This window comes from Psammomys obesus, unplaced genomic scaffold (genome assembly GCF_907164565.1).
Source record: "Psammomys obesus unplaced genomic scaffold, mPsaObe1.curated_primary_1811, whole genome shotgun sequence".
NCBI classification, from domain to species: Eukaryota; Metazoa; Chordata; class Mammalia; order Rodentia; family Muridae; genus Psammomys; species Psammomys obesus.
The window spans coordinates 11,822,032-11,848,057 of NW_026589137.1; the positions used below are offsets into that span (position 1 = coordinate 11,822,032).

General features: G+C 38.1%; 1 protein-coding gene across 1 annotated transcript in view; it reads right to left on the reverse strand.

The window, feature by feature from the left end:
* Window positions 1–17,377: 17,377 nt before the first annotated feature.
* Col4a5 (collagen type IV alpha 5 chain) overlaps window positions 17,378–26,026 on the reverse strand; it is a gene marked incomplete at its 5' end in the record, with an annotated part of 167,757 nt that continues 159,108 nt past the window's right edge. Inside the window, 4 exons of the mRNA XM_055604962.1 lie at window positions 17,378–18,153; window positions 19,436–19,608; window positions 20,131–20,245; window positions 22,205–22,382. Coding sequence (XP_055460937.1) covers window positions 18,072–18,153; window positions 19,436–19,608; window positions 20,131–20,245; window positions 22,205–22,382 — 548 coding nt within the window. The remainder of the gene's footprint in view (window positions 18,154–19,435; window positions 19,609–20,130; window positions 20,246–22,204; window positions 22,383–26,026) is intronic.

Here is a 26,026-nt window from a genome sequence, read left to right on the forward strand (position 1 = left end):
AATGGAACAAATACCTAACTGTAAGAGTTAAACTCATGTAATTCTTAGAAGAGTATACCTCAATGGCAGGCTTTTTGACCTCCCCACCCCCCAAGGGAGGAGCAGTCCTGCTAGGCTACAGAGGAGGACTTTGCCGCCAATCCTGAAGATATCTGATAAAACATGGTCAGATGAAAGGGGAGGAAGTCCTCCCCAATGAACCGGCTCGTTTCATTGTCTTGCTAGGCAAGAAGCTGGATGGATTCAGAGGGCTCTATAACCTCAAGAACCATCACCAGCGACACTACTATATAAGGAATCCAAAATCTTCTTACACAGTATTGCCAAATGACTAGGAACCAAGTGTTCAAACCTATGTGTCTATTGGGGATATTTTAAATCAAATCAGAGTACTACAAAAATGTGAAAAAAATAATTAAATTATACTTTATCAAATACTTAAGTCATAGTTTTTCAATTGTAAACACACCCTAAATAAAAAATTAAGAAAACAGAATAATTATGCTAAATCATGAATGAGTCAGTCCAGTTTTATTGAATTTATGTGATATTTTTAAGTCACATGATAGTAAATAATAAATGAAATTAAATATGAAAGGAGCAGGGAGGAGATGAGGGAAGGAGGGTGGGATTGGCAGGGAATGAGGGAGCAGGATATGCTGGGATACAGAGTTAATAAAATGTAGCTAAGAATAAAAATTTTAAAAAATGGTAAAAAAAAAAGAAATGATTGTTTGGATATAACAAAAAAATCAAAAGAAACAAGAAGAAAAACAGCTAAATGTGAATAACATATTTAAAATCTCTTGGATTACCTCCCTGCTCAGATATAGCCCATAAGCAGCTCAGTCTCCAGGTGGATTCCCTACAAAAAAGGAGCAGGGGCTGTCTCTGACATGAACTTAGTGGCTGGCTCTCTGATCTGGGGCCCATGCAGCCTTGCCAGGCCACAGACAAAGATGATGCAGCCAGTCCTGATGACATCTGATAGGCTAGGGTCAAATAGAAGGGGAGGAGGACCTCCCCTATCAGTGGACTTGGGGAGGAGAATAGGGAGAGAAAAGAAAGGGAAGGGGCAATGGGAGATGAGGGAGCTACAGTCAGTATACAATGTGAATAAATTGTAATAAATAATAATAATAATAAATAAAAGCAATAAAAAAAGAGCACCTCCAACAAAGCCAGGCATGGATGGCCACATAGATCCCTAATCTTGGTATTTTGGAGGCTGAGTGAGACAAGAAGATAGTCTAAAGCCAGCAACATGAGAAAATGATTGGAAATTGCCTATATGATACAGGACTTGTTTCTATAGTATGTCAAGTATTCTTACATCCAACAACAGACAAATAACACAATTTAAAAATGAGCGAAGCATCTGACTACATATTTCCTTAAAGAAGTTATGCAAATTGTCAACAAATGTAGTAAGTCTTTAGAGAAATCAAAGTTTGCAGGTAATCTGAAGTACATACAAGATGCTGTCCCAAAACAATGAAAGAAAATAAAGAAAAGTTAGGAAGTTGGATAAGAATGTACAAAATCTGAAACCCTACTACATCACAGGTAAGAATGTAAAATAATATAGATACTGTGAAAAATGTTTTGTAGGCCTTCTTCAATCTGAAAGTTATCAAGATGGCAGCGCCAGGAGAACACTGTGTCTGAGAAGCGGGACAACACTCACCGTGCAGCGACCAGGAGACTGAACTCTGGGCCCTAAAACTACAGCAATCGGGTTTCCCAGGTGAGGGGAGGCTCCCACAGCGTGGGAATCAGTCAGGTCCACTCTCAGGCCGGCCACACAGCCAGAACCCGGAAGAGATCACGGGGAACTCCGGCTTTGGGTCTCCAGGCTGGAACCGCAAGCTTACGTGTCCTAATCACTTTCCCAGGCTGATCGGTGGGCACAAGTGCCAGAGACTGGGAGTCCCAGTCACAAGAAAACCCCACAGGGAAGGAAAGTTGCGAGACTTGTTATACCCAGTTCGCGAGCCCCCAAAAGATCTACAGGAATCGACTCCGTTGCAAAACACATGAGGGTCTTTTTATTGTAAATTACAAGCTGCAGCTTGGGCCAACACAGCCCTACCGCCGAAGAGGTGGGAGCTGAGCATGCCATCCCCAGGTTAGTTGGGTGATTTATAGATTCTGGTCCCTCCCAGCATACCCAAGGCAGGGGCAATTCCTGCCTGGCAAGCATCTATTGGTCAAAATGCTACATTTTGAATTGATTGGCTATACGAAGGTCCCCAGACCATAATGACCTGGTGTCCCTCCCTAGAGAGATGGGCCAGTTTCCTAGCAACTGCTATCTCTAGTAGGTGGGGAAAGAATGCAGTAAGGCTGTCCTTCCCCTCAAGGCATTATTAGACTTCTCCACCCACATAGTTCAGGCCTTAACTAATAGCTGCTAATTTTTAATCTTTTTGGTCTCTCAGACTAATCACGAGTCACCCAGTCTTTCCCTGGAAGGTCTCGCTGACCACGGGTACTCGCCAGAATCACAACTGAGCTCCCTCTGCACGCAGAAAGAAGCTGCGGGCCCAGCTCAAAATCCCTACTCCCTCTTCAGAGGAGGCAGGAGGCGTCCAGCAGAATCTGCCACAGACCACATTGTCTGTACCCCAACCCGAGATCGGGGCTGAGAAAACCCAATCCTTTCGGGCACTCCCACAAAAGCTGTCATAACCCTGCCGCGGCAAAGCTGAGAGATAGAGAGGCACACAGACGCTTCACAGTGCTGGGACCCCAGTGCTGCCGGCTGCTCCTAGCAACCAAACTTCAGCTCGAGATCTGGGACTGTGGTCATTCAACATGCCCTGAGATTCTCCTGGGTCCAGCACAATAAGATCTAGCACCAAGTCCTATCACCGGCAGCCCCCCCCCCCCCCCGGCAGAGAAACCCCGACTCAGAATCAGACGGAGAAGTCCCAACCCCTTCTGGCACTCCCCTGACAGCACCGCCAAAAGCTTGCCCTATCGGAGGGAAAGGTCAGAGGGGAAGGACAGAGAGGCAGCCTGCCACAGGACACAGCACCTCTTCTCCAGCTCACCCAGCGACCCCTAGCAGAGAAACCCAAGCTCTGGATCTGAGGACACTCAACCCTACCTGGTACTCTCTCGGGATCAGCAAACATAGGTTCTTCCTCCAGGCTGCTTCTGGCAGAGAGATCTGGGCCCGGGATCTGGGATTGAGAACACTCAACCTAACTCTTTCTCGCGCTACCCTGGGACCAGTCAACATAACCCCTCCTGGCAGAGGGAAAGGACAGAGAGGCAACACACAGGAAAGGTGGACACCGAGTCCTGCAGCCACAGTGTCACAGAGCTGACTGTTAGCCTACCCGCGCATTTTCTGCAGTAGGACCAAATCAGAGTAGAGAGCAAGGGGAACCCCTGTGCATTCCAACTGGTCCTGCAAGAGAGTGAGTGAGCCTTCTAGGGAGAGTTTGCCCCAGACCAAGGGCCTCTACACAGAAGCAACCAGACGAGATCCCTGCCACCCACACCCCTAGTATGGGCATCATAAGGATTCCTGAGATAGCGACCCCAACACTGAAGCCTCTGCCTTGTGGGTCCACCAGTGTAATCCAGGCAAACGATCCCTGGATCTCAGACGGAACTGCATAATAGTGGCCTGCAGACCACTGCAATAGTCAAAGAAACCGCACATGCACACTGCGCCTGCTAAAAGCACATGCGAATAGCGCCAGTGTCACATTTCTTACTTAGGCAAAACTGAAACCACAACGCACACTCCCAAACCAGGGAACCTCTCTCATCTTCCTGAAAAAACAGTCCAGAAAACAGAAAGGGACGATCATAGCCCAAACTACAAACTCGAGGAACAAACAGTGAGGGTTATAAATAACCAGATGGCTAGAGGCAGACATAAGAACACTCCCAACAAAAATCAGGACATAATGACCTCACCAGCAACCCCACAAAACAATGGACATGTCAATTCACTAGATATACAAGAAAACGACCTCAAAACTATGTTTCTCCAGCTATTAGAGGCCCATTAAGATGAAATGAACAAAGCCCTCAGAGAAATAGCCAAAGAAATTGAGACGAACCAAGAGGAAAGAAATCGAGCTCTCAGAGAAATGACCACGAAAATTGAGGCAAACAAAGAAGAAATGCACAAAGCTCTCAAAGAAATGTCCACACAAATGAAGGCAAATAAAGAAGAAATAAACAAAGCTCTCATAGAAATACAGGCAATTATAGCCAAAGAAGTAGAGGCACAATTAGTGATACATAGAGAGGAAACAGACAAAAAAATAGAAGCTGTAATTGAAAAGCAGGACTCCACATTCAAACAGATGAAGGAAATGGTGCAAAACATGAAAACAGAATTAGAATCAATAAAGAAAACACAAATAGAGAAGAACCAGGAGCTGGAGAACATAGAGAAAAGATCGGGAACTACAAAGGTAAGCATCACCAACAGAATACAAGAGAAGGAAGAAAGAATCTCAGGAGCCAAAGATACACTTGTGGAAATTGACACGTCTCTCTAAGAAAAAATAAAATCAGAAAAGTTCCAAACACAATACATCCAAGAAATCAAAGACACCATGAAAAGACAAAAATCTAAGAATAATAGGCATAGGAGAAAAGAAGACATCAGGCTCAAAGGTCCGGAAAATATTTTCTAGAAAATTATACTCACTTATATAGACCTATAAGATATGATAAACATAATGAAATCTATACACCTAAAAAAGATAATCAAGAGAACGGACATGGGGTAAGATGATCAATCCTCTTTTTGAAAGACAGATGGGATGCACATTAAACATTGACAGGAGTCTACTGAGCGCATTTGAAAAACTCTAACTAGCAGTGTTTTCAAAGCAAAGACTCATGACCAAACCTTTGGCAGAGTACAGGGAATCATAAGAAAGAAGGGGAGTTAGTCTGATGAGGAAAGGATAGGAGCTCCACAAGGACCAAACATATCTGGGCACAGGGTCTTTTCTGAGACTGACATTTAACCAAGGACCATGTATGAATGCAACCTAGAACCTCTGCTCAGATGTAGCCTGTGGTAGGTCAGTAACCAATTGGTTTCCCATAGTGAGGGGAACAAGGACTATTTCTAACAGGAACTCAATGACTGGCTCTTTGGCCTCCCCACCACCCAAGGGAGGAGCATTCCTGTTAGGCCACAGAGGAGAGCTTTGCAGCCATTCCTGAAGATACCTGATAAAACAGGATCGGATGAATGGGAAGGAGGTTCCCCCTATCAGTGGACTTGGCAAGGGGCACGGTGGAGATGAGGGAGGGAGGGACTGGGAGGGAATGAGGGATCGGGACACGGCTGGGATACAGAGTCAATAAAATGTAACTGATAAGAAAAAAATAAAATTAAAAAAAATGGAAAAAAAATTATAGAAGAAAACTTTCCCAACTTAAAGAAGGAAATGTCCATAAACACACAAGAGGCTTACAGAACAACAAGTAGACTAGACCAGAAAAGAAATTCTTTACGTCACATCATAGTCAAAACACTGAACCTACAGAACAAAACAAAAATTTCTAAAAGCAACAAGGGAAAAAGGCCAAGTAACATATGAAGGTAGACCTATCAGAATCACACCAGATTTCTCAACAGAAACTATGAAAGCCAGAAGGGCCTGGACAGAAAACATACAGTCCTTAAGGGACCACAGATTCCAACCCAGACTACTATATCCAGCAAAACTTTCAATCAACATAGACAGAGAATTCAAAATATTCCATGACAAAACCAAATTTAAATAATATCTACATAGTAACCCAGCTCTATAGAAGGTACTACAAGGGAAACTCCAAACCAAAGAAAACAACTACATCTAAGGAAACAGAGGAAATAGATAACTACACAACAAAAAAATCAAAAGAATACAAGCAATGAAACTCAGTGACACCACCAACCCCGCATCAAAAGTAAGGAAAAATTGTTGGTCACTAGTATCTATCAACATTATCGGACTCAACTCCCCAATAAAAAGACACAGACTAACAGAATGGTTGCGGAAACAGGATCCATCATTCTGTTGCATCCAAGAAACACACCTATGCAACAAAGATAAACACTACCTCAGAGTAAAGGACTGGAAAAATATTTTTCAAGCAAATGGTTCCAGAAAACAAGCTGGAGTAGCCATCGTAATATCTAATAAAATAGTCTTTCAACCCAAGTTAATCAAAAAAGATAAGGAGGGCCACTATATTCTCATCAAAGGAAAAATTCACCAAAAGGACATCACAATTTTGTATATCTATGCCCCAAATACAAGAGCACCTACATTCATAAATGAAACAATACTAAAGCTTAAATCACACATTGATCCTAATACCTTAATAGTGGGACACTTCAACACTCCACTCTCACCAAGGGACATAACAACTAGACAGAAAACAAATAGGGAAATAAAAACACTTACAGAGTCCCTAAATCAAATGGACCTAATAGAAGTCTACAGATCTTTTCATCCAAACTCAAAAGAGTATACTTTCTTTTCAGCACCGCATGGAACCTTCTCCAAAATAGATCATATAGTTGGTCATAAATCAAGCCTCAACAGATAAAAAAAGATTGAAATAATCCCTTGTATTCTATCTGACCACCATGGACTAAAGCTGAACTTCAACAACAAAAGAAAAAACAAAAAGCCGACACGCACATGGAAACGGAACAACTTACTACTCAACGACAGCTGGGTCAAGGAAGAAATAAAGAAAGAAATTAAAGACTTCCTAGAATTCAATGAAAATGATGGCACAACATACCCAAATTTATGGGACACATTGAAAGCAGTGCTCAGAGGAAAATTTATAGCACTATGTGCCTGCAAGAAGAAATTCGTAACAGCACATACAAACAACTTAATGGCCCAACTGAAAACCCTAGAAAAAAAAGAAGCAGATACACCCAAAATGACCAGATGCCTGGAAATAATCAAACTTAGGGCTGAAATCAATCAATTAGAAACAAATAAAACTATTCAAAGAATCAATGAAACAAAAAGCTGGTTATTTGAGAAAATCAACAAGATAGACAAACCCTTAGCCAAACTAACTAAAAAGCAGAGAGTATCTTTCCAAATCAGCAAAATCAGAAATGAAAAGGGTGACAGAACTACAGACACAGAGGAAATTCAAACAATCATTAGGTCATACTACAAAAGCCTATATGCCACAAAATTTAAAAACCTAAATGAAATGGACAATTTTCTTGATAGATTCCATCTTCCAACATTAAGTCAAGATCAGGTAGAAAGACTGAACAGCCCTATATCCCCCAAGGAAATTGAAACAGTCATTCACAGTCTCCCCTCCAAAAAAAGCCCTGGGCCAGGTGGATTCAGCATGGAATTCTACCAGACTTTCATAGAAGTGCTCACACCAATTCTCCTCAAAGTATTCCACAAAATAGAAACAGTAGGTACATTACCAAACTCATTCTATGAAACCACAGTCATCTTGGTACCTAAACCACCCAAAGACCCAACAAAATTAAAACTTCAGACCTGTCTCTCTTATGAACATTGATGCAAAAATACTCAATAAAATACTTGCAAACCGAATCCAAGAACACATCAAAGATATCATCCACCATGACCAAGTAGGCATCATCCCAGGCATGCAATGTATGTGGTTCAACATACAGAAATCCATCAATGTCATCCACCACATAAACAAACTGAAGGAGAAAACCACATGATCATCTCCTTAGATGCTGAAAAAGCATTTGACAAAGTCCAACACCCATTCATGTTTAAAGTCTTGGAGATATCAGGGATATAAGGCACATATATAAACATAGTAAAGGCAATATACAGCAAGCCTATAGCCAACATCAAACTCAACGGAGAGAAACTTAAATCAATCCCACTGAAATCAGGGACAAGACAAAGCTGCCCACTCTCTCCCTACCTCTTCAACATAGTACTTGAAGTCCTAGCCAGAGCAATAAGAAAACTAAAGGAGATCAAGTGGATATAAATCTGAAAAGAAGAGGTCAAAGTGTCACTATTTGCTGACAATATGATAGTACACATGAGCGACCCCAAAAATTCAACCAGAGAACTCCTCCAGCTGATAAACACCTTCAGCAAAGTGGCAGGATACAAAATCAACTCAAAGAAATTAGAAGCCCTCTCGTATGCCAAAGATAAAAGGGCCGAGAAAGAAATTAGGGAAACAACACCTTTCACAATAGCTTCTAATAACATAAAGTACCTTGGGGTGACACTAACCAAGCAAGTGAAAGACCTGTTTGAGAAAAACTTCAAGTCTCTGAAGAAAGAAACTGAAGAAGATATCAGAAGATGGAAAGATCTCCTGTGCTCATGGATTGGTAGGATTAACATTGTGAAAATGGCCATCCTGCTAAAAGCAATCTACAGATTCAATGCAATTCCCAACAAAATACCAACTCAATTTTTTACAGACCATGAAAAAAAGATTCTCAGCTTCATATGGAGAAACAAATAACCCCAGAATCTGCAAACAATCTTGTACAACCACAGATCATCTGGAGGTATCCCCATCCCCGATCTCAAGTTGTACTACAGAGCAATAGTAATAAAAACTGCATGGTATTGGCATAAAAACAGAAAGGAGGATCAATGGAACCGCATAGAAGACCCAGAAATAAACCCACACACCTATGAATACTCGATTTTTGACAAAGATTCCAAAACCATTCAATGGAAAAAAGACAGCATTTTCAACAAATGGTGCTGGTCCAACTGGATGTCCACATGCAGAAAAATGAAAATAGATCCATATTTATCAACTTGAACAGAACTAACGTTCAAGTGGATCAAAGACCTCAACATAAAACCAGATACTCTAAATCTGTTAGAAGAAAAATGGGGAACAGCCTAGAACTCATTGGCACAGGAGACAACTTCCTGAACAGAACACCAACAGCACAGGCTGTAAGAGCAACAATCAATAAATGGGACCTCATGAAACTGAAAATCTTCTGTAAAGCAAAGGACACTGTCATCAAAACAAAACGCCTGCCTACAGATTGGGAAAGAATCTTCACTATCCCTTTATCTGACAGAGGACTAATATCCAGTATATACAAAGAACTAAGAAGCTGAAAAGCAGCAAACCAAGTAATCCAATTAAAAAATGGGAAACAGCTAAACAGAGGATTCTTAACAGAAGAATATCGAATGGGCAGATAAACATTTAAAGAAATGCTTAACCTCATTAGCCATCAGGGAAATGCAAATCAAAACAACCCTGAGATTTCACCTTATACCCATCAGAATGGCCAAGATGAAATACTCAAGTGACAACACATGCTGAAGAGGTTGTGGAGAAAGGGCAACCCTTCTCCACTGCTGGTGGGAATGTAAACTGGTACAACCACTCTGGAAATCTATCTGGTACTTTCTAAGACAATTAGGAATAGCGCTTCCTCAAGACCCATCTATACCACTGCTAGGTATATACCCAAACTTTGCTCAAGTACACAAAAGGGATACTTGCTCAACCATGTTTATAGCAGCTTTATTTGTAATAGCCAGAACCTGGAAACAACCCAGATGTCCAACAATGGAGGAATGGGTACAGAAATTGTGGTATTTTTACACAATGGAATACTACTCAGCAATCAAAAAAGATGAAATCATAAAATTTGCAGGGAAATGATGGGATCTAGAACAGATCATTCTGAGTGAAATATCCCAGAAGGAGAAAGACAAACACTATAATTACTCACTTATATAGACCTCTAAGATATGAAAAACATAATGAAATCTATACACCTAAAAAAGATAATTAAGAGAGCGGACATGGGGTAAGATTATCAATCCTTGTTTAGAAAGACAGATGATATGTGCATTGAACATGACAGGAGTCCACTGAGCGCATTGGAAAGACTCTAACTAGCAGTGTTTTCAAAGCAGATACAAAGACTCATGACCAAATCTTCGGCAGAGTACAGGGAATCATATGAAAGAAGGGGAGTTAGTATGATGGGGAAAGGATAGGAGCTCCACAAGGACCAAATATATTTGGGCACAGGGTCTTTTCTGAGACTGACATTCAACCAAGGACCATATATGGATATAACCTAGAACCTCAGCTCAGATGTAGCCTGTGGTAGCTCAGTAACCAATTGGTTTCCCATAGTGAGGGGAAAAAGGACTATTTCTAACAGGAACTCAATGGCTGGCTCTTTGATCTCCCCACCCTCAAGGGAGGAGCAATCCTGTTAGGCCACAGAGGAGGGTTTTGCACCCAGTTCTGAATATAACTGATAAAACAGGATCGGATGAATGGGGAGGAGTTCCCCCCTATCAGTGGACTTGGAAAGGGGCAAGGTGGAGATGAGGGAGGAAGGGTGGGATTGGGAGGGAATGAGGGATCGGGGACACGGCTGGGATACAGAGTTAATAAAATGTAACTGATAAGAAAAAAATACAATTAAAAAAAAAAGTGTTTTGTAGTTTCTCAAGTTTGTAAGTGTTGAACTACTATACAACCCCAGAAAACTATTCTTCGGTATATATCTGAAAGCAATGAAAAAAATTTAAAAGACATACTTGTACATAGGTGTCCACAGCAACAATCACAATCAGCAAAATACAGAAACAACACTGCTGTCAGCGGTGACATTATCCACACAATGGATACTTATGTAACAAAAAAAAAAAAAAGAGTGAAGCACTCACACATGTTGTAATGTGATTGAAGCTTGAAAACATATGCTAAATTCAAGAAATCCTGTGAGAAAGGTTGAGTTTATATGACGCATTTCATATACAATATCCAGAATTAATAAATCTATAGAAATAGAAAAGAGATTAGTGGCTCTCAGGGTCTTTATAAAAGACTTAAGACTGTTTAATGGATGTGAGGTTCTCTTTTGGGGCGAGGAAAATATTTTACATGTAGATAGAGATGTTAGTTGGGAAAGTTTGTAAATGTAGTAAACACTCCTTGAATTATTTGCCTTTAAATGTTTATGTATTTCACCTCAATTTTAAAAATAAAAAAATTGAGCTATTATCACATGGTACAACATTGCTGTAAGTTTTGGGCACATGTAAGTTAGAGAAGACACTGAACGAAGATCATATACTCTATGATTGCATTTCTAGAAAATTTCTCCGGCAGACACATCTGTGAAGACAAATGTATACTAGTGGTTTCCTAGAGCTGAAGGAAGATGGGGTGGGGAAAAAGAGTAACAGCTAATGGGCATGAAGTTTCTTAGGTTGGTGATAAAAATGTTCTGAAATTAGAATTTAATGATGAATGCAACTTATGAATATGGCAAAACCATTAAGTATACTCTTAAAATAACATATAATTTCAGTTCTATATAATGACAAAAAGAATAACAATGCCACATGGGCTTATAATATAAAAAAGTATAGTATATGAAAGAAAACAACCAAAATTTAAGATTATGAAAGTGTAGGATCTAATAAGGTGGTATTACAGGATATGAACATTCATGAGGTGGTATTATCTGATATGAACATAAACTGTTAGAAGTTTAAGATGTAGAATGGCCATGAGGCTAACCAAAGAAAGGTATGTTATATATTATAAAGGTGATAAAATTGAATCAGAAAACATATTTACTACAAAACTTGCCATTAAAACTGATCAAAATGTTAATTGAATCAATAACAAAGTCCATAAAGCTCGGCATGGTGGCACACGCCTTTATTTCAGTGTTTGAGAAATTGAGGCAGCAAGATTCCTAGTTTAAGGCCATGCTAGGATACAAAGATAAAAGCTCTATAACGGTATTGTCTAGTTCTACAAATAAGTGTGTCCAGCTACACATATCCTTGAGATACGTATTTTAAGTATACAGAAATGAGTGTTAAGAAAAATAATGAAAAAAAGGTATCTCAAGTTCATAGTAAGACAAAGAAAGCTGGGTGATTATATTGCTATCAATGTAAACCTTATTGCAAAAATATTAATTTTGTTTACCACATTACTAATATCACACTGAAGAAGAGACCATTTCATCAAGAGAACAGAATATCAAAACATACTTATATACTTAGTAAACAAGTTTCATGACGCAAAACCAGATAGACCAGAAAAGAGAAAAGTCTTCACACATTTTTACACATGCATGGCTCGTTTTCTTGCTTAGGAAGGATAAAAGAAAAAGTAGGATATTTTGAGGAAAAAGTACTGGTGAAATGGGTACAGGCTGATAGCACTTTTTGCTATGTGGGAAGTTGTCTTTACTGCTGTTGGTATCAGGGAAGGAATGAGCTGCCTGCCACCTTAGAAAGTACAGTTAACATACAAGCATTTTCACAGCTGGTAACTTCAAAAGCAAGATTTTTTATTTCCTAATTATCATAAGCTAACCAAGGCCTCATTTTGGTGTAGATTATCAGTTTATCTTTAACCATTTCTGTTTCTCTAATCTCATAGACTACTACATACAGTTTGGTCCCCTTGTTTAGTTCCATTCATCTGACTGATAGTCTCATTTTCTGCAAAGGAGAGCCAAATTAGGAAAACAAGTTACAGGTAAAGAAGCAAAGTTGTTTGTATGTGTACTGTGTCAATGAACTATAATGAACTGTCCAGTGGGAACTAAAGAATATATTTTGCTTTGTCAGTAGTTCACGGTTTTAGAATTATACAAGAGGCACTTACAGGGGCACTAGTAACATTAAAGAGTCTGCAGACCATGAAATTCACATTCCAGTAGCTTATTCATATTCAAGAGCCTCCAGGAAGCTCACAAGGTGGGGATCAAGGCATATACTGAGTTTTCTTTATCTATATATATATTGAGTGGATGGATATGAATTTCCTATGGTACCCTGGACTCCTTATGAGCTCTCTATTTACAAGGGGTAATTTGAAAGGCTCTCCTATGCTACAATGATGACAAAAATTTCAGTAGTTTTTACTTGGGAACCAAGACTCTCAAAACACATTTGTCCCATGAGGTAGTAGACCCATATTAACTTATACCACACTCAGGATTCTTGTGGTTTGTTTGTTTGTTTGTTTGTTTGTCTTTCTGTTTTGGTGTGTGTGTGTGTGTGTGTGTGTGTGTGTGTGTGTGTGTGTATGTGATGTTGACAACAGATGCTAAAGTCTAGCATGCACTAGGCCAGAATAGCAGTTGAAAATATCTCCATCCCTGGATTCTGAAAAAGAAAACTTTAGTGCAAAAAGGTAATAATTAATTTGAGTGAAAATAAATTAATAAATTTGGGGAAATTTAGGTAAATATTTCAAGGCTCATCTTCTGCATCTGGAAGTATATACACCAGAGTTACCAAGACTCAAATGAGAAATGGGAAGAATGAAAGTTTAAATAAGCCTTATAAACATTAAACATCCCTCTCCCTGTTGGCTGCTGAAACATTATTAATATTTTTTTTTCAGAGAACCTGAGCCAGGGTCATAATATTTTGTCAATGGAATACACAAAAAATTGAAATCTGGGCTTCCAACAGTGTCTCTTGGCAGAATCAGAATTAGCCAATACTTATTGAAACCAAGGAAATTAACCAGAAAAATAATTTCACCTGAAATGAAGTATGTTATTTTTCGATAGGTTCTATGTGCCCTGGTTGAAATTAAGGGGTAGTCTCAGACAGCCTGTAGCCTCCGATCTAGCCTATTTTCCATAATTTCTACCAGAAGCATTTTCTCTGGCACCATAGGTGGACAAAAGGGCAGCAGCTCTGAAGGAGCTTCTACACACTTACATTGGACAGATGTTCTCAAATTTAGAGAAGCATGACTAAACTCCCCATTTCTCAGCTAGTAACATTTTGGGTCATTCTATTGGCTTGCAGACATGTATACCTTGGCAGATTTTTTTCTTGAACATGACTTCTCAAATATTATAATCCAGTCTTGTAATGGGGCAAGGTTTTAATTTTACATTTGGAGTAGGACCATCCAAACCAAATGGTCAACAGACAGAAGTCAAAATAAAGTACTCAAAGATGCAATGTTTGGAAAATGTAAATAATTTTGCACCATAATGAACACTTTTTTTCTCTCATCTCACCCTAAGAAATGTGGAACAAAGCTCCCAATACAGTGTGCCTAGCCAGGTTTTAAACTAGGTCATGGATTATCTCTTTAATTAACTGGAAGATCCTTCATCATACATACACATATTACCATCAATAGGTCTCATCCCTACATTTTAAACACTAGAGGCAGTGTTTTATTAATCACATTTTCAATAGCACTCAGAGAGCACACTTATAATAATTAGAGAAAAGCGTATTTAGAAAAAACAATAAGTGATGAATCTGTCTATCATAATAGTAATACCCAACTTATAGCCACACCTAGACCACCAAGGATTATTAGAAGAATACTGGGATGAAATGGGAAGAAGGTGAAGTCTCCCCTAGAAGAATGGTGACATTCTATTGAGGGCCACAATATAACCTGAAGTGACCCCACAGAAAGGGAGCTGTGAAAATAAATGCTCTAATCCCACTAGTGTCATTCAAGTGCCCCCTTGCTACCTTGCTTGAGTATCCAGCTGATTGAGCACAGAAGTGAGAAGACTTGGGGATCTTGTGTGCTAAAGCAAGGTGAAAGAAGTGATGTGACTATGAAATTGTATATAATAATAATAGGCATAAAAAGTACCCTGTCAGCTACTTGCTTTTCTGTAGGTTCAGGCATTTAGTAAGTTGTCTTCTCAGTGAAATAGAGAACTAAGATTACATAAATGGTATTTTGGTCTGTTCTTGTATTGAGGAAGAGTTTGGCAAACAATCTTTGTCTGAATATATACGGCTAGTAAATACCTGAGATATGTACTAGAATTAGAAAGAGTTCGTAATCCAAGACAGAATAGCATGTATGTTCTACCTAGCAGACATAATGATGACCACATATCATCAGGTTGGGTGTACTGGACTGCTATCTGTTGTGGTATGTTTAGGCTAATAAGCATTCAGTGATTTCTTGATAGCATATACTTCAGAGGATAAGCTTAACTAGATTTAAGTCCTTTATTGGACCAATGTATGAGTTATTTCCACCACAGGTACATTCAAAGCACCCTATATAATTCTAAACAAACAAAACCTATGAAAGTACTTAACTTAAATTAGCAATGGCATTTGATTTTAAAATACTATTCAGTTTATTTTGAAGTTGATTAGAGGTAAATATGGTTGACCAGACAGGACCAAGAGATCCTCTGCTCACTAAAGCCAACTAAAGTCTTGGCCAAACAAAAGTAGTTCTTTACTTGTGTGTTGAGAGGCTAAGGAAGTGCTAATTAGGCTAAGACTCAAACTTTTGTAATTGAAGATGCCTTTTCATTTTGGATGCAAATACTGAGAAACTGGGCAGTTCTTTAGAATGATTTTCTTCTGAATTTTATAACAATAAAGTAAATGAAATCTAAAACATGGGATAAGTAGGAAGAGGTTCATACAAACCCATTGTCACCTTCAAAATGGGCTCAACAAATCATTACAAGTGCTGGTGCATTTTTATAGGCAACAGTGCCATCTTGTGTAAACTTTTGTATATACTGGTAACAGCTTGGAGTGACTCATGTAGTTTTCATTACCATGCTAATTGAAACAAAGAGCCTAATAGATACTAAAAGAACTGGAAAGTGCTTTTCAAGTGTTGTTGGAAGGGGAAAACACTATGGAAGCACAAACTACCCAATAAAATCTCTGTTGGAAGTAAAGCGTACTACATCAACATAGCAGATCAGGTCCTAGAACCACTGCACAGATGTAGCCCATGGCAGTTCAGTGTCCAAGTGGGTTCCATTGTAATAGGAACAGGGACTGTCTCTGACATGAACTGATTGGCCTGCTCTTTAATTACCTCCCCCTTAGGAGGAAGCAGCATTACCAGGTCACAGAAGAAGACAACGCAGCCACTCCTGATGAGACCTAATTGACTAGGAACAAAAGAAAGGAAAAGAAGACCTCTCCTATCAGTGGACTTGGGGAGGGGCATACATGCAGAGGGTGGAGGAAGGGAGGGATTGGGACGGGAGGAGGGAGGGAACCACAGGGACGATACAAAGTAAATAAAGTGTAATTAATAAAAAAAATAAATAAATAAGAGGTAAGATCTTAAAAAAAAAAGAAAGGAAGACAGATTTATAATCACTATCTGTTTCTATTTATCTATCCAGTCTTCCAAAAGTTAGAGATACCCATGGAACAAGTCTTTAATATAGCAGTAGAGCATTTGGACTTGCTCTTTATCTAACATGTGAGTATTTAAGTAAATTTATTAACTGGTAAAGCCACATTTGGTACATAAATTTTGGTAGTAAAAAAACGGATTCAACAGAACAACTTTTCCAATGTTGGCCCATGTGGAAAAACCATGAGTTGTGGATGACTGTAACATTTATCAAAGGTAATTCCCAGAACAGATAGATTCATAACAGTTTTGAATAATCAGTGTCAAAGAAGGGTCAACAATATCAAGATCCTTTACTGAGATGGATCTGTGTACTCAAACAACATGGCAGGACTGGAGAAGGGTAGAAGCTTTAAGAAACACAAATATCTGTGTATGAAACATATGTAAGTGAACACTCTAAAATCCACATTTGTTCTTGAAACTTAAGGAGCAATCTCCAAATATGCCATGTTGAAAATCATCTGTGGAATGGATATACTAGTTCAGTTAGAATTATACATCAGTGTTTTCATGGGTTGATCTACATGGAAAAAATAAACCTAAAATAGTTGTTATTGCTTAGATTTTAAAATTTACCACCATACTCTCTAAGATTTAAATTGCCCACAGGTTCATACTAGGATTTAAATTTTTGTTATGGTTGCTGTATTTTTGTCTATAATATAAACTTTATTATAAAAGCTTTAAAAATAATCAGTTGGCCAAGAAAGGAACATTTGATGTACCAATATAAATGAACATGGTTTTACACTTATGCTGAAGAGAGAGAGAATGAGCCATGATTATATCATATATCTTTATTAAGTTGATACTGGTGAATTAATACTGAGTGAAAGAATTACAATTAAGGAAATAAGGCATCTGATGACTATTCATAATAAAATGCTTAAAATAAAAGGCTTTAAGAATCCATTGGCCTTTTGTAATTGAAGAAAGAAGACTAAGCAAATATTGTCTTCTTAAACAAGTGAGCCCACAGGAGATTAAGTCTTAAATGATGAGCACCAGGATAATAAGAATTCTTAATAAGTTTTGGTAATTTTTTGTTCTCAAAACTGTCAGAAACAAGCAATAACAAGATATAAAAAAATGAAGATGGGGCGTCTGATCATGACTGTCATGGAAAATACAGAACAAGAGAGTTTTCCATTGGATACAATAATATGCAATACGAATCACTAACATTCTGATCAAAGACACCGAAATGATCTTTTTTTTTTTTTTTTTTTTTAAGTCAGATAAGAACTTAGGGGATAAAACTCCCAATTAATTTACTTTCAGGAATAACTAGATGAAAGGATAAATTCTCTTATACGTAAATCTTGCCATCTATAAAGTAAGCTTTCTTACTTTTTCAGTAAAGAAGGGTTTATACCAGGTCACATCTAAATGACTTAACATTTTGAGCTAAGAGGTTGTTTACAGAACGCACACATGCTTTACTTCCAGAATAAAATATGATTAATACTCTTGTATTAAAAACATGGGGTACAGTACAATTAGTAGCACCGTGAAAAAGAATTCTTCTCCAAACTGCAGCCTTTAATTGTATTCAGTATGACTTTTCTCTTCCTTGAATTTTTAATGTGCCACGTTAATAACTGGGAAAATATATGAAGTTCATCTTATGAAAAAGTTATTCTACACCCCAAAAGTAGAGTTACTTCCTTATTCCTGTCATAAGAAAGAATGGAGTTCTGGCCCTGGCATATTGCTGAGGTACATCTGATTTGTCATGGTCACTAGTCAGCATGCCTTTTGGTCATAGAGTATATTAGCACCATTGGTGGCAGCAGTGGTAAAGGTGGGGAGAGTGAGTGAAACATTGCATCCTGGGAATCACATATAATAATTATATATATAATCACATTAAACACAAGGAGTCTTTCAATATGTTAAGTCCTCTTCATGCATACTTGACATCGGCTAATACGTGTCCTCAAGTCTCCTGCTTTCAGTGTCTCTGACTGAGGTTTGCTAGGAAATAAAAAGAGAGAGAGAGACAGGTTTGCTTTTGCAATTTCAATTCTATACACTTTTGCTATTTAAATTCTATTGTAGGTATGAATTCACAACTAGACCTTCTCTTAGTAGTTCATTTTTACTTTAAAATTACCCATCTGTCTTCCTCTCTACCTGTTTAGTGTGTGTGTATACTAGTATACTTGCCACAGCATGAATGTAAAGGCCAGGACAAGTTGAAGAGGAAATTGGTCCTCTTCTTGTACTATGTGGGTCCAAGAGACATAAAAGTCATCCGGTTTAAAATCAAGTGTTTTACTTTTCTGAGCCATGATACTGGCCCTTAAAAGTTTAACAATACATTGATTGCTATGACTTAATAGCCATCACTGATCACATGTATTAAAAGAATTTGTTGTTTTATATTCACTGTGTATAGTGATGGGTTCCATAAAGACATTTTCATTAAAGTTTACATATACTTTGACCCCATAGTCTCTTTCCTTTCTCCAGACAATCTTGTTTCCACTTGTGTGTGCATGTGCATATGTGCATATGTGAGCATATGTGTACGTATGTGTGTGGAAAAGCCAAGATATGACATGAAAAAATATGGATATTTGACTAAGTGTGGCTTATTTTGAATATCATGGTTTCTGTTTTGAATATAATTTTCTTCATGGAAGAATAAAACTCCACTATGTGTCTATACCTCATTTTCTATATTTTCACATATATTTTCGTGTGACTGCTTTTCCCATTACTGTTATCTTCATATATTTTTCCTTTTTGTTTCGTTTTGTTTTCTTTTCTTTTGAGTCACCTTTCCCAATATTCACAGGATGGGAGACATTTGGGTAATCAATGAGCAAGACATGATAAAATACCATATAAAATACCAAGAAAGAAACAACACATAAAAATAATGTGTTATTTTATTCCTTAAAAGACTCAGATGAAGTCCCTGAGAACAGTCTTAGAAAGAGTGGTTTTGGTAGACAATACAAATTATAGTTTCAGTTCTCTAGATGATCTTATTTTAGTAGACCAACTCCTGACATTTTTGTTATTGAACGGTTAATACTAAGCCACCTGTAACCACACTTATCTGGCAACAATAAGTTTTTTTTTTCTATATTCCAAGTTTAAGTACATGTGGAGTACACACTAAGACTAAAGAATAAGTCCAACAAATTCCCAAGAGTTATTGGAGACAAACCACTCATCAGGAGCCTCTCTCTTCCCAAGTATCTATGAAGGAGGCTTTGGGCCTGACCTAAAGCCATAAGCAACTTACCTGAACATGTCTGACATATCAACAGTGGCTAGCCAAAAGCTGTAAGAATTAGCATAGTAGTTGCATGTCCCTCGCCCATGGCATTCAATAAAGGGAGCTGAACGAAATTCTTCCAAACAGGAACCAGGAGAGGCTAGGGCTTGGCCAGAGCCTTCTGCTCCTGCACTTGTATGCTTAAAAAAAAAAAAAGATCAGAAAAATATTCCACAACACATATGTGCTATAATACTTCACTGATGAGCTAAAAAGTATATACCTACAAGGCCACAGATTAGAATGCAATGAAGGAGACTAACACTAAAGGTAAGAGAACAGTATCCAAATCAAGAGCAGTCAAGAAAAGCAATGGACATTGTAGAAATACAGCTATTGCATTTTCATTTTCTATTGTGACATACATTTGCATTCGTAGTTGCTGTAGTCAATGCTGTAATTGTCATCGGGTTTGGCTTAGTGTGCTCTACATATTTGCTGTCAAAGTGCCCAACTGGAGGTAGACACTTGGTAATGCTAAGATGTGGTAGGAAGAATGTCTATAAAAGCATGGGAGGGAGAACACAGTGCTCGAACAGAGGTTATTTAAGACTCAAGCTTCTTATTACTACTCAAGGGACAGTGAGAGCTCAAGTTGGGCAAAATGTATATATGGTAGAAGGTCAGCTGTGATGGGAAAAGCATGGATGGATTTTTCATACCATCATGAAGGAATAACCAATCCACAGAGAGTCCCACCCCTGCGGACAGTGAGGAATCTGAATAGTCTGGCTATGAACCGCTATCACCGCTGCTGGTGCCTCACACACTGCACATCTGGTGAAAGAAAGAGAGAGAGAGAGAGAATATGATTTACAGAGTGAGGATGTAGGAAGCAAAAATTGTGCTTCTTGAGAAGCATTCCCATAATGGAAGCCCTTGATAGTGCCCTCATGATCATAAGAGGAGAAAAATGCAATTTGAGAATCATTTTTGCATAAGAACTCTCTTCCCACATGCAAAATACATATATAGGCAAAACTGCAAGCCTTCTTTCAAGACATTGTAGAATTACATCTGTTGTATTTTCATTTTCCATTGTGACATAAATTTGCATTCATAGTTGCTGTAGTCAATGCTGTAATTGCCATAGGGTTTGGCTTGGTGTGCTCTACATATTTGCTGTCAAATATGTAGTGCCCAACTGGAGGTAGACACTTAGTAATGCTGTGATGTGGTAAGAAGAATGTCTAGTAAATTGGAAAAAAAAAAGAAGCAAAGAAGCAGATATTTTCTAATTCTCCACCCAGTATTCTTCCTCCAAAGAGCATTTATTAGCCATTTGGCCATATTTGTGTAAGCACAACAGACTCAGAATGTCTGGACAGGTGCCTAGGCAGTGGGAGATGTGGGTAAAAATTGTAAAATAGGTGAACACAGCCACAGAATAAATATTGCTGCATATATAAAAATTTTAGTACAGACATGAGGGAACATCTTGAAATATGTTGGAGGTTACTTCAGCAACATTTATATGCATAATGCATAATATATTATAGAAACTTTTACTCTATAAAGTTGAGACTGAAAAAATTATTTCCCCCACACTTGCACATTATATGTTTTACACACACACACCACCACCTCCACCTCCCAACACAGAGACAGAGAAAAAGACTCAGAAAGAGAGAGATATTTAGGTAACCATATCACGAAGGAAACTGAATTTCCTATTAAAGCCAAACAAGGTTACAGTGTCAAAGAAATTGTATTTTGTAATGGTTCATTCTGTATTGCTACTAGAACCCTGTATCATGATCAAAATAAAAGTAAAACTATCCAATATTCTCAAGAGATTGATTTAAATTGCTGTTTCAATGTGGAAAAATTCCAGGAAATCTATGTTTTGTTAATAGCATTGGCAACTATTTGTTACTTTGAGAGCATGCCAAATCTCGTCTGTTACTTCAACTCCCAATTTTGGCTTATTCCAATAATGTGATGCATGTCTCTCAGTGTGAGATCTATTCCAATTACATTAGAATCATAGCAATGCTATTCAGTATAACTGCTCTCTACCTGAGGACTGCCCTTATGCAAATCAAGTACATTGATAGTGTCTTAATCTTCCCTGAACTTTATCTCAAATACTGTTTGAGGGATGGTAGTACTGCTCATTATAATATACCAAATGAATTACAAGCTATAATTTGGCAGTAAAACATTCTACTATCTGTGTTCAAGCTAACTTTCTAATATTTTCTTTTATAAAACTTTAAATACTACATTCTAGATTCATTCATCATTACCCATTTGCATTTTCTCTCCTTACTATGACTTTATCTTTATAATTATATGTATACCTAGTTATTTTTTAATCTACCCAAGACAGACCAAATCAAAACACATTTTTTGAGACAGATATACTCAGATTTCTCCAGCTAAAATTAAATATTCATTTCCCCTATTCTTTTTCCATTTATCAATCTGATCTTTTGTAGCACTTAGCCTAAGCTGAATGCTTACCACATTACTAATAATTAGTAGATATATACATACATATATTTACCTAATGACTAGGCTCAGTTTTCTTTATATTAAAATGTTTGTCATGGGTTTTAGTCAAAAGTTGATCTGTAAGGAATATAGTACAAACTAAATGCTGGGCTGAATATTAAAAATCACTCTTAAACACTTAACTTTAAATGGGTATCATTGATTATCTATTTTAGACTGACTTCTCACTAGCTAAAGTAAAAAGGAATTGACCAAAGTCATAGATATCCAGTGCCTCACCGACTAATGAATGGCTGGATGCTCTGACCCTTCAGGGGCTCCACACTCATTGGCATGGGCTCTGGGGTGGAAAGCCAGTAAGAATAGTCGTTTCTTGAAGCAAAGTTACAAACATTGTTAATGTTGCAGAACATGAAAGGCATGGTACTGAATCGACGAAGGCAACTGCCAGCTGTTCCTAGGAATAATTGAAAAGAAAAAGATAAAGGAATACATTATGATGTTTACTTTATCTTAAAAGTTATTATAAAAAATATTTCACAAAGAAAATAGTGCACATTTCTTGGTTAACAAAGACAACAATTTTTAATTATTTATTTATTAATTACAATTTATTCACTTTATATCCCAGCTAAAGACAACAATTTTTTTTCTTTTTTTTTTTTGAATTTTATTTTTTTCTTATCAGTTACATTTTATTAACTCTGTATCCCAGCCGTGTCCCGATCCCTCATTCCCTCCCAGTCCCTCCCTCCCTCCCTCATCCCCACCGTGCCCCCCACCAAGTCCACTGATAGGGGGGGACCTCCTCCCCATTCATCTGATCCTGTTTTATCAGGTGTCTTCAGGACTGGCTTCAAAGTCCTCCTCTGTGGCCTAACAGGACTGCTCCTCCCTTGGGTGGTGGGGAGGCCAAAGAGCCAGTCATTGAGTTCCTGTTAGAAATAATCCTTGTTCTCCTTACTATGGGAAACCAATTGGTTACTGAGTTACCACAGGCTACATCTAAGCAGAGACTCTAGGTTATATCCATACATGGTCCTTGGTTAAATGTCAGTCTCAGAAAAGACCCTGTGCCCAGATATATTTGGTCCTTGTGGAGCTCCTATCCTTTCCCCATCAGACTAACTCCCCTTCTTTCTTATGATTCCCTATACAGTAACTTTTAGAAAAGCTAATCCATTACCTGATTTAGTACAGAGATATAAATTCACCTGATCCCATAAAACAAAAAAAATGTGCATAATGAAAGTCACATAATAATAAAAATGTGGTGTTTAAACAAGTTTGTGCTATAATGATATAGAATCACTGTTTATAATCTCAAAAAACTTAAACCATCATACCAAGCACTTCCCATATCCCAAATAATAAGGCTGTAATAGATTACTGATTTTCAATGTTTCTTTTCTCCCTCTCAGACAGAGAAATTCCAAAATTCAATTTGTCTCCTCCAGGGAAGATCACACCAATTGATTATGTAATACCAATAGGTCAGCCATGAAAACATGTATATACAAGTTTCTTTCCACATACTGAACATGTTTTATTTATGCCATGACTTCAAAAGAGATTAAGGTGGGTTACATAGAAGAATTTGGAAGGAGGAAAGGGAAAAGAACACTAGTTCCAAAAGGAGACCAACAGAGCCATAAAAACTGAGCCTTGGGGACCGTGAAGAGAATGATACCCCAACCAAGGACTATGCATGGAGAGGACCTAAAACCCTAGCTCGGCTGTAGCTCATAGACTCAGTCTCCAAGTGAGGTCCCTAGCAAGGGGAGCAGGGGCTTTTTCTGGTATGAACTCAGTGGCTGGCTTTCTGATCACTGCCCCCTAGGGGGTGCAGTCTTGCCATTACACAGAGGAAGAAAATGCAACCAGTCCTGATGAAAACTGATAGGCTAGGGCCATATACAAGGGGAGTAGGACCTCCCCTTGTCAGTGGACTAGGGAAGGGGCATAGGAAGAGAACAGAGAAAAAGGGTGGGATTTTTAAACTATTGTTCTAGCCTTTTTCTGAACCAAGCCCTAAGGAGTACCAAATTAGGAATAGTTTATAGTTACCAAGACTGAGAGCAAACTCTGATTGACCAAAACCACACATTTTTTTAAAGTTATAAAATAATACTGACTTGACCCTATTTTCTATGTTACTGTATATTAAGCTGTTATAGTGATTAAAAGTTTTGTACTAATCTGATGTTAAAAATTTTACATTTAAATTTTTTATTATTGTTATTTAACATGTAAGGATATTCTGCCTGCATGTATATCTGTGTACTGTGTGCATGCAGGATCTACTGATGTCAGAACAAGGCACTAGATTCCCTGGAACTGGTATTATAGTAGGTTGTGAGCTGTGATCTGGGTACTGGGAATTGAACCCTAGTCGTCTGGAAGAGCAGCAAGTGCTCTTAACAGCCAAGCCATCCATCTCTATGGTCCTAAAATTTCACATTTAAAAAGTTGTAACACAATTTATTAACTGACTGTCAGTGAAAATAGAATAAATAAAAAGAAGCTTGAGGGTTTTGTTTTGTTTGTTTGTTTGGGTTTTTGTTGTTGTTGATTTTTGTTTTTTTCAAGACAAGGTTTCTCTGTGTAGCCTTGGTTGTCTTGGGCTCACTTTGTAGGCAAGCTTGGCCTCAAACTCAGAGACCTCCCTGCCTCTGCCTTTCTAAGTGCTGGGATTAAAGACCTGTGCCACCATGCTCTGATTCAAAGTAAGATATTTTATGGGAGAATGATTATAGGAAACTAGTAAATTATTTTTTAACGTACCATTTCAATTTATCTAAACATGATATGCTTTCAAAAGTTCTTTATCTAATAATAGGAAATGATGGAGAAAAATTGTAACCAAGGAAAGATGTAAAAGAAAAACAGAAAATTAAAAGACGAAAACAGATGTAGAAGAAGAAAACAAAGTTAAACCAATTCTTATTTTATTCAGTTTCGACCTATGAATCCTGGCTTCCATGTAAATGAGGTAGAACTACATAGCATGTGTGGACATACTCTCTTGGAACAGAATAAGCAGAAGACATTTCTGAAGTTCTGCTGCAAAGAATTATTTTCACAGGGTGAATGAGCCAGCCAATAAGACCTCAGGAGGCTTCTCACCATAGACATTCCAGAAGTTGAGGCCTAGACTATCTTCTTAAATTGTTTTCATGGATACAAATTGGGAGAGGGGAGGTTCTAAAATAAACAGCCTTAGATAAAATTATCAGCCCTTATCAAGTAATGTTGAAACTGTAAAAATGAAATCATGGGCATGGAGAGATGCTGATAGTCATTGTTGCGGTACTGCTCTTACCATTGACGAAGTATAGAGAAAATACATGGGAATGCGTTGAATGGCTCATATTTTATTTGAAAACAAAGTGTTTTATTTTGATTTACACTGGTCTAATTATGCTTTATAAGGATAAAAGGTGGGCTTTTTGAAGCTAAAATGTAACATAATTAAGCAATGACCACTTTCACTGATCTACAAATTAAGATTTTTTTTAAAAAATAATTTGTCTTCCATGAAATTTGCAGGTAAATGGTGTACCCTGGAAAGGATCATTCTGAGTGAGCTGTCCCATAAGCAGAAAGACACACACGGTATATACTCACTCATAGACATATAACATAGGATAAATCTACTAAAATCTGTACATCTAAAGAAACTAATTGAGAGAGGACCCTGACTAAAACTCTCAATCCCCATCCCAAAAGGCAAAGAGGATAGAGATCAGAAGAAGAGGAAAACAGGAAACAAGTTAGAGGCCTCCCACAGAGGGCCTCTGAAAGCCTCTGCCCTGCAGACTATCAAAGCAGACGCTGAGACTTATGGACAACTGTCGGGCAGAGTGCATGGAATTTTAAGTAAGAAGTGGGAAACAGTAATATCTGGAGAGGACAAGAACCCCACAAGGAGAGCAACAGAACCAAAAATTTTGAACACAGGGATCTTCCCAGAGGCTCATACTCCAACCAAGTAACATGCATGGAGATAACCTAGAACCCCTGCACAGATGTAGTCCATGGCAGTGTAGTATCCAAGTGGGTTACATAGTAATGGGAAGAGGGACTGCCTCTGACATAATC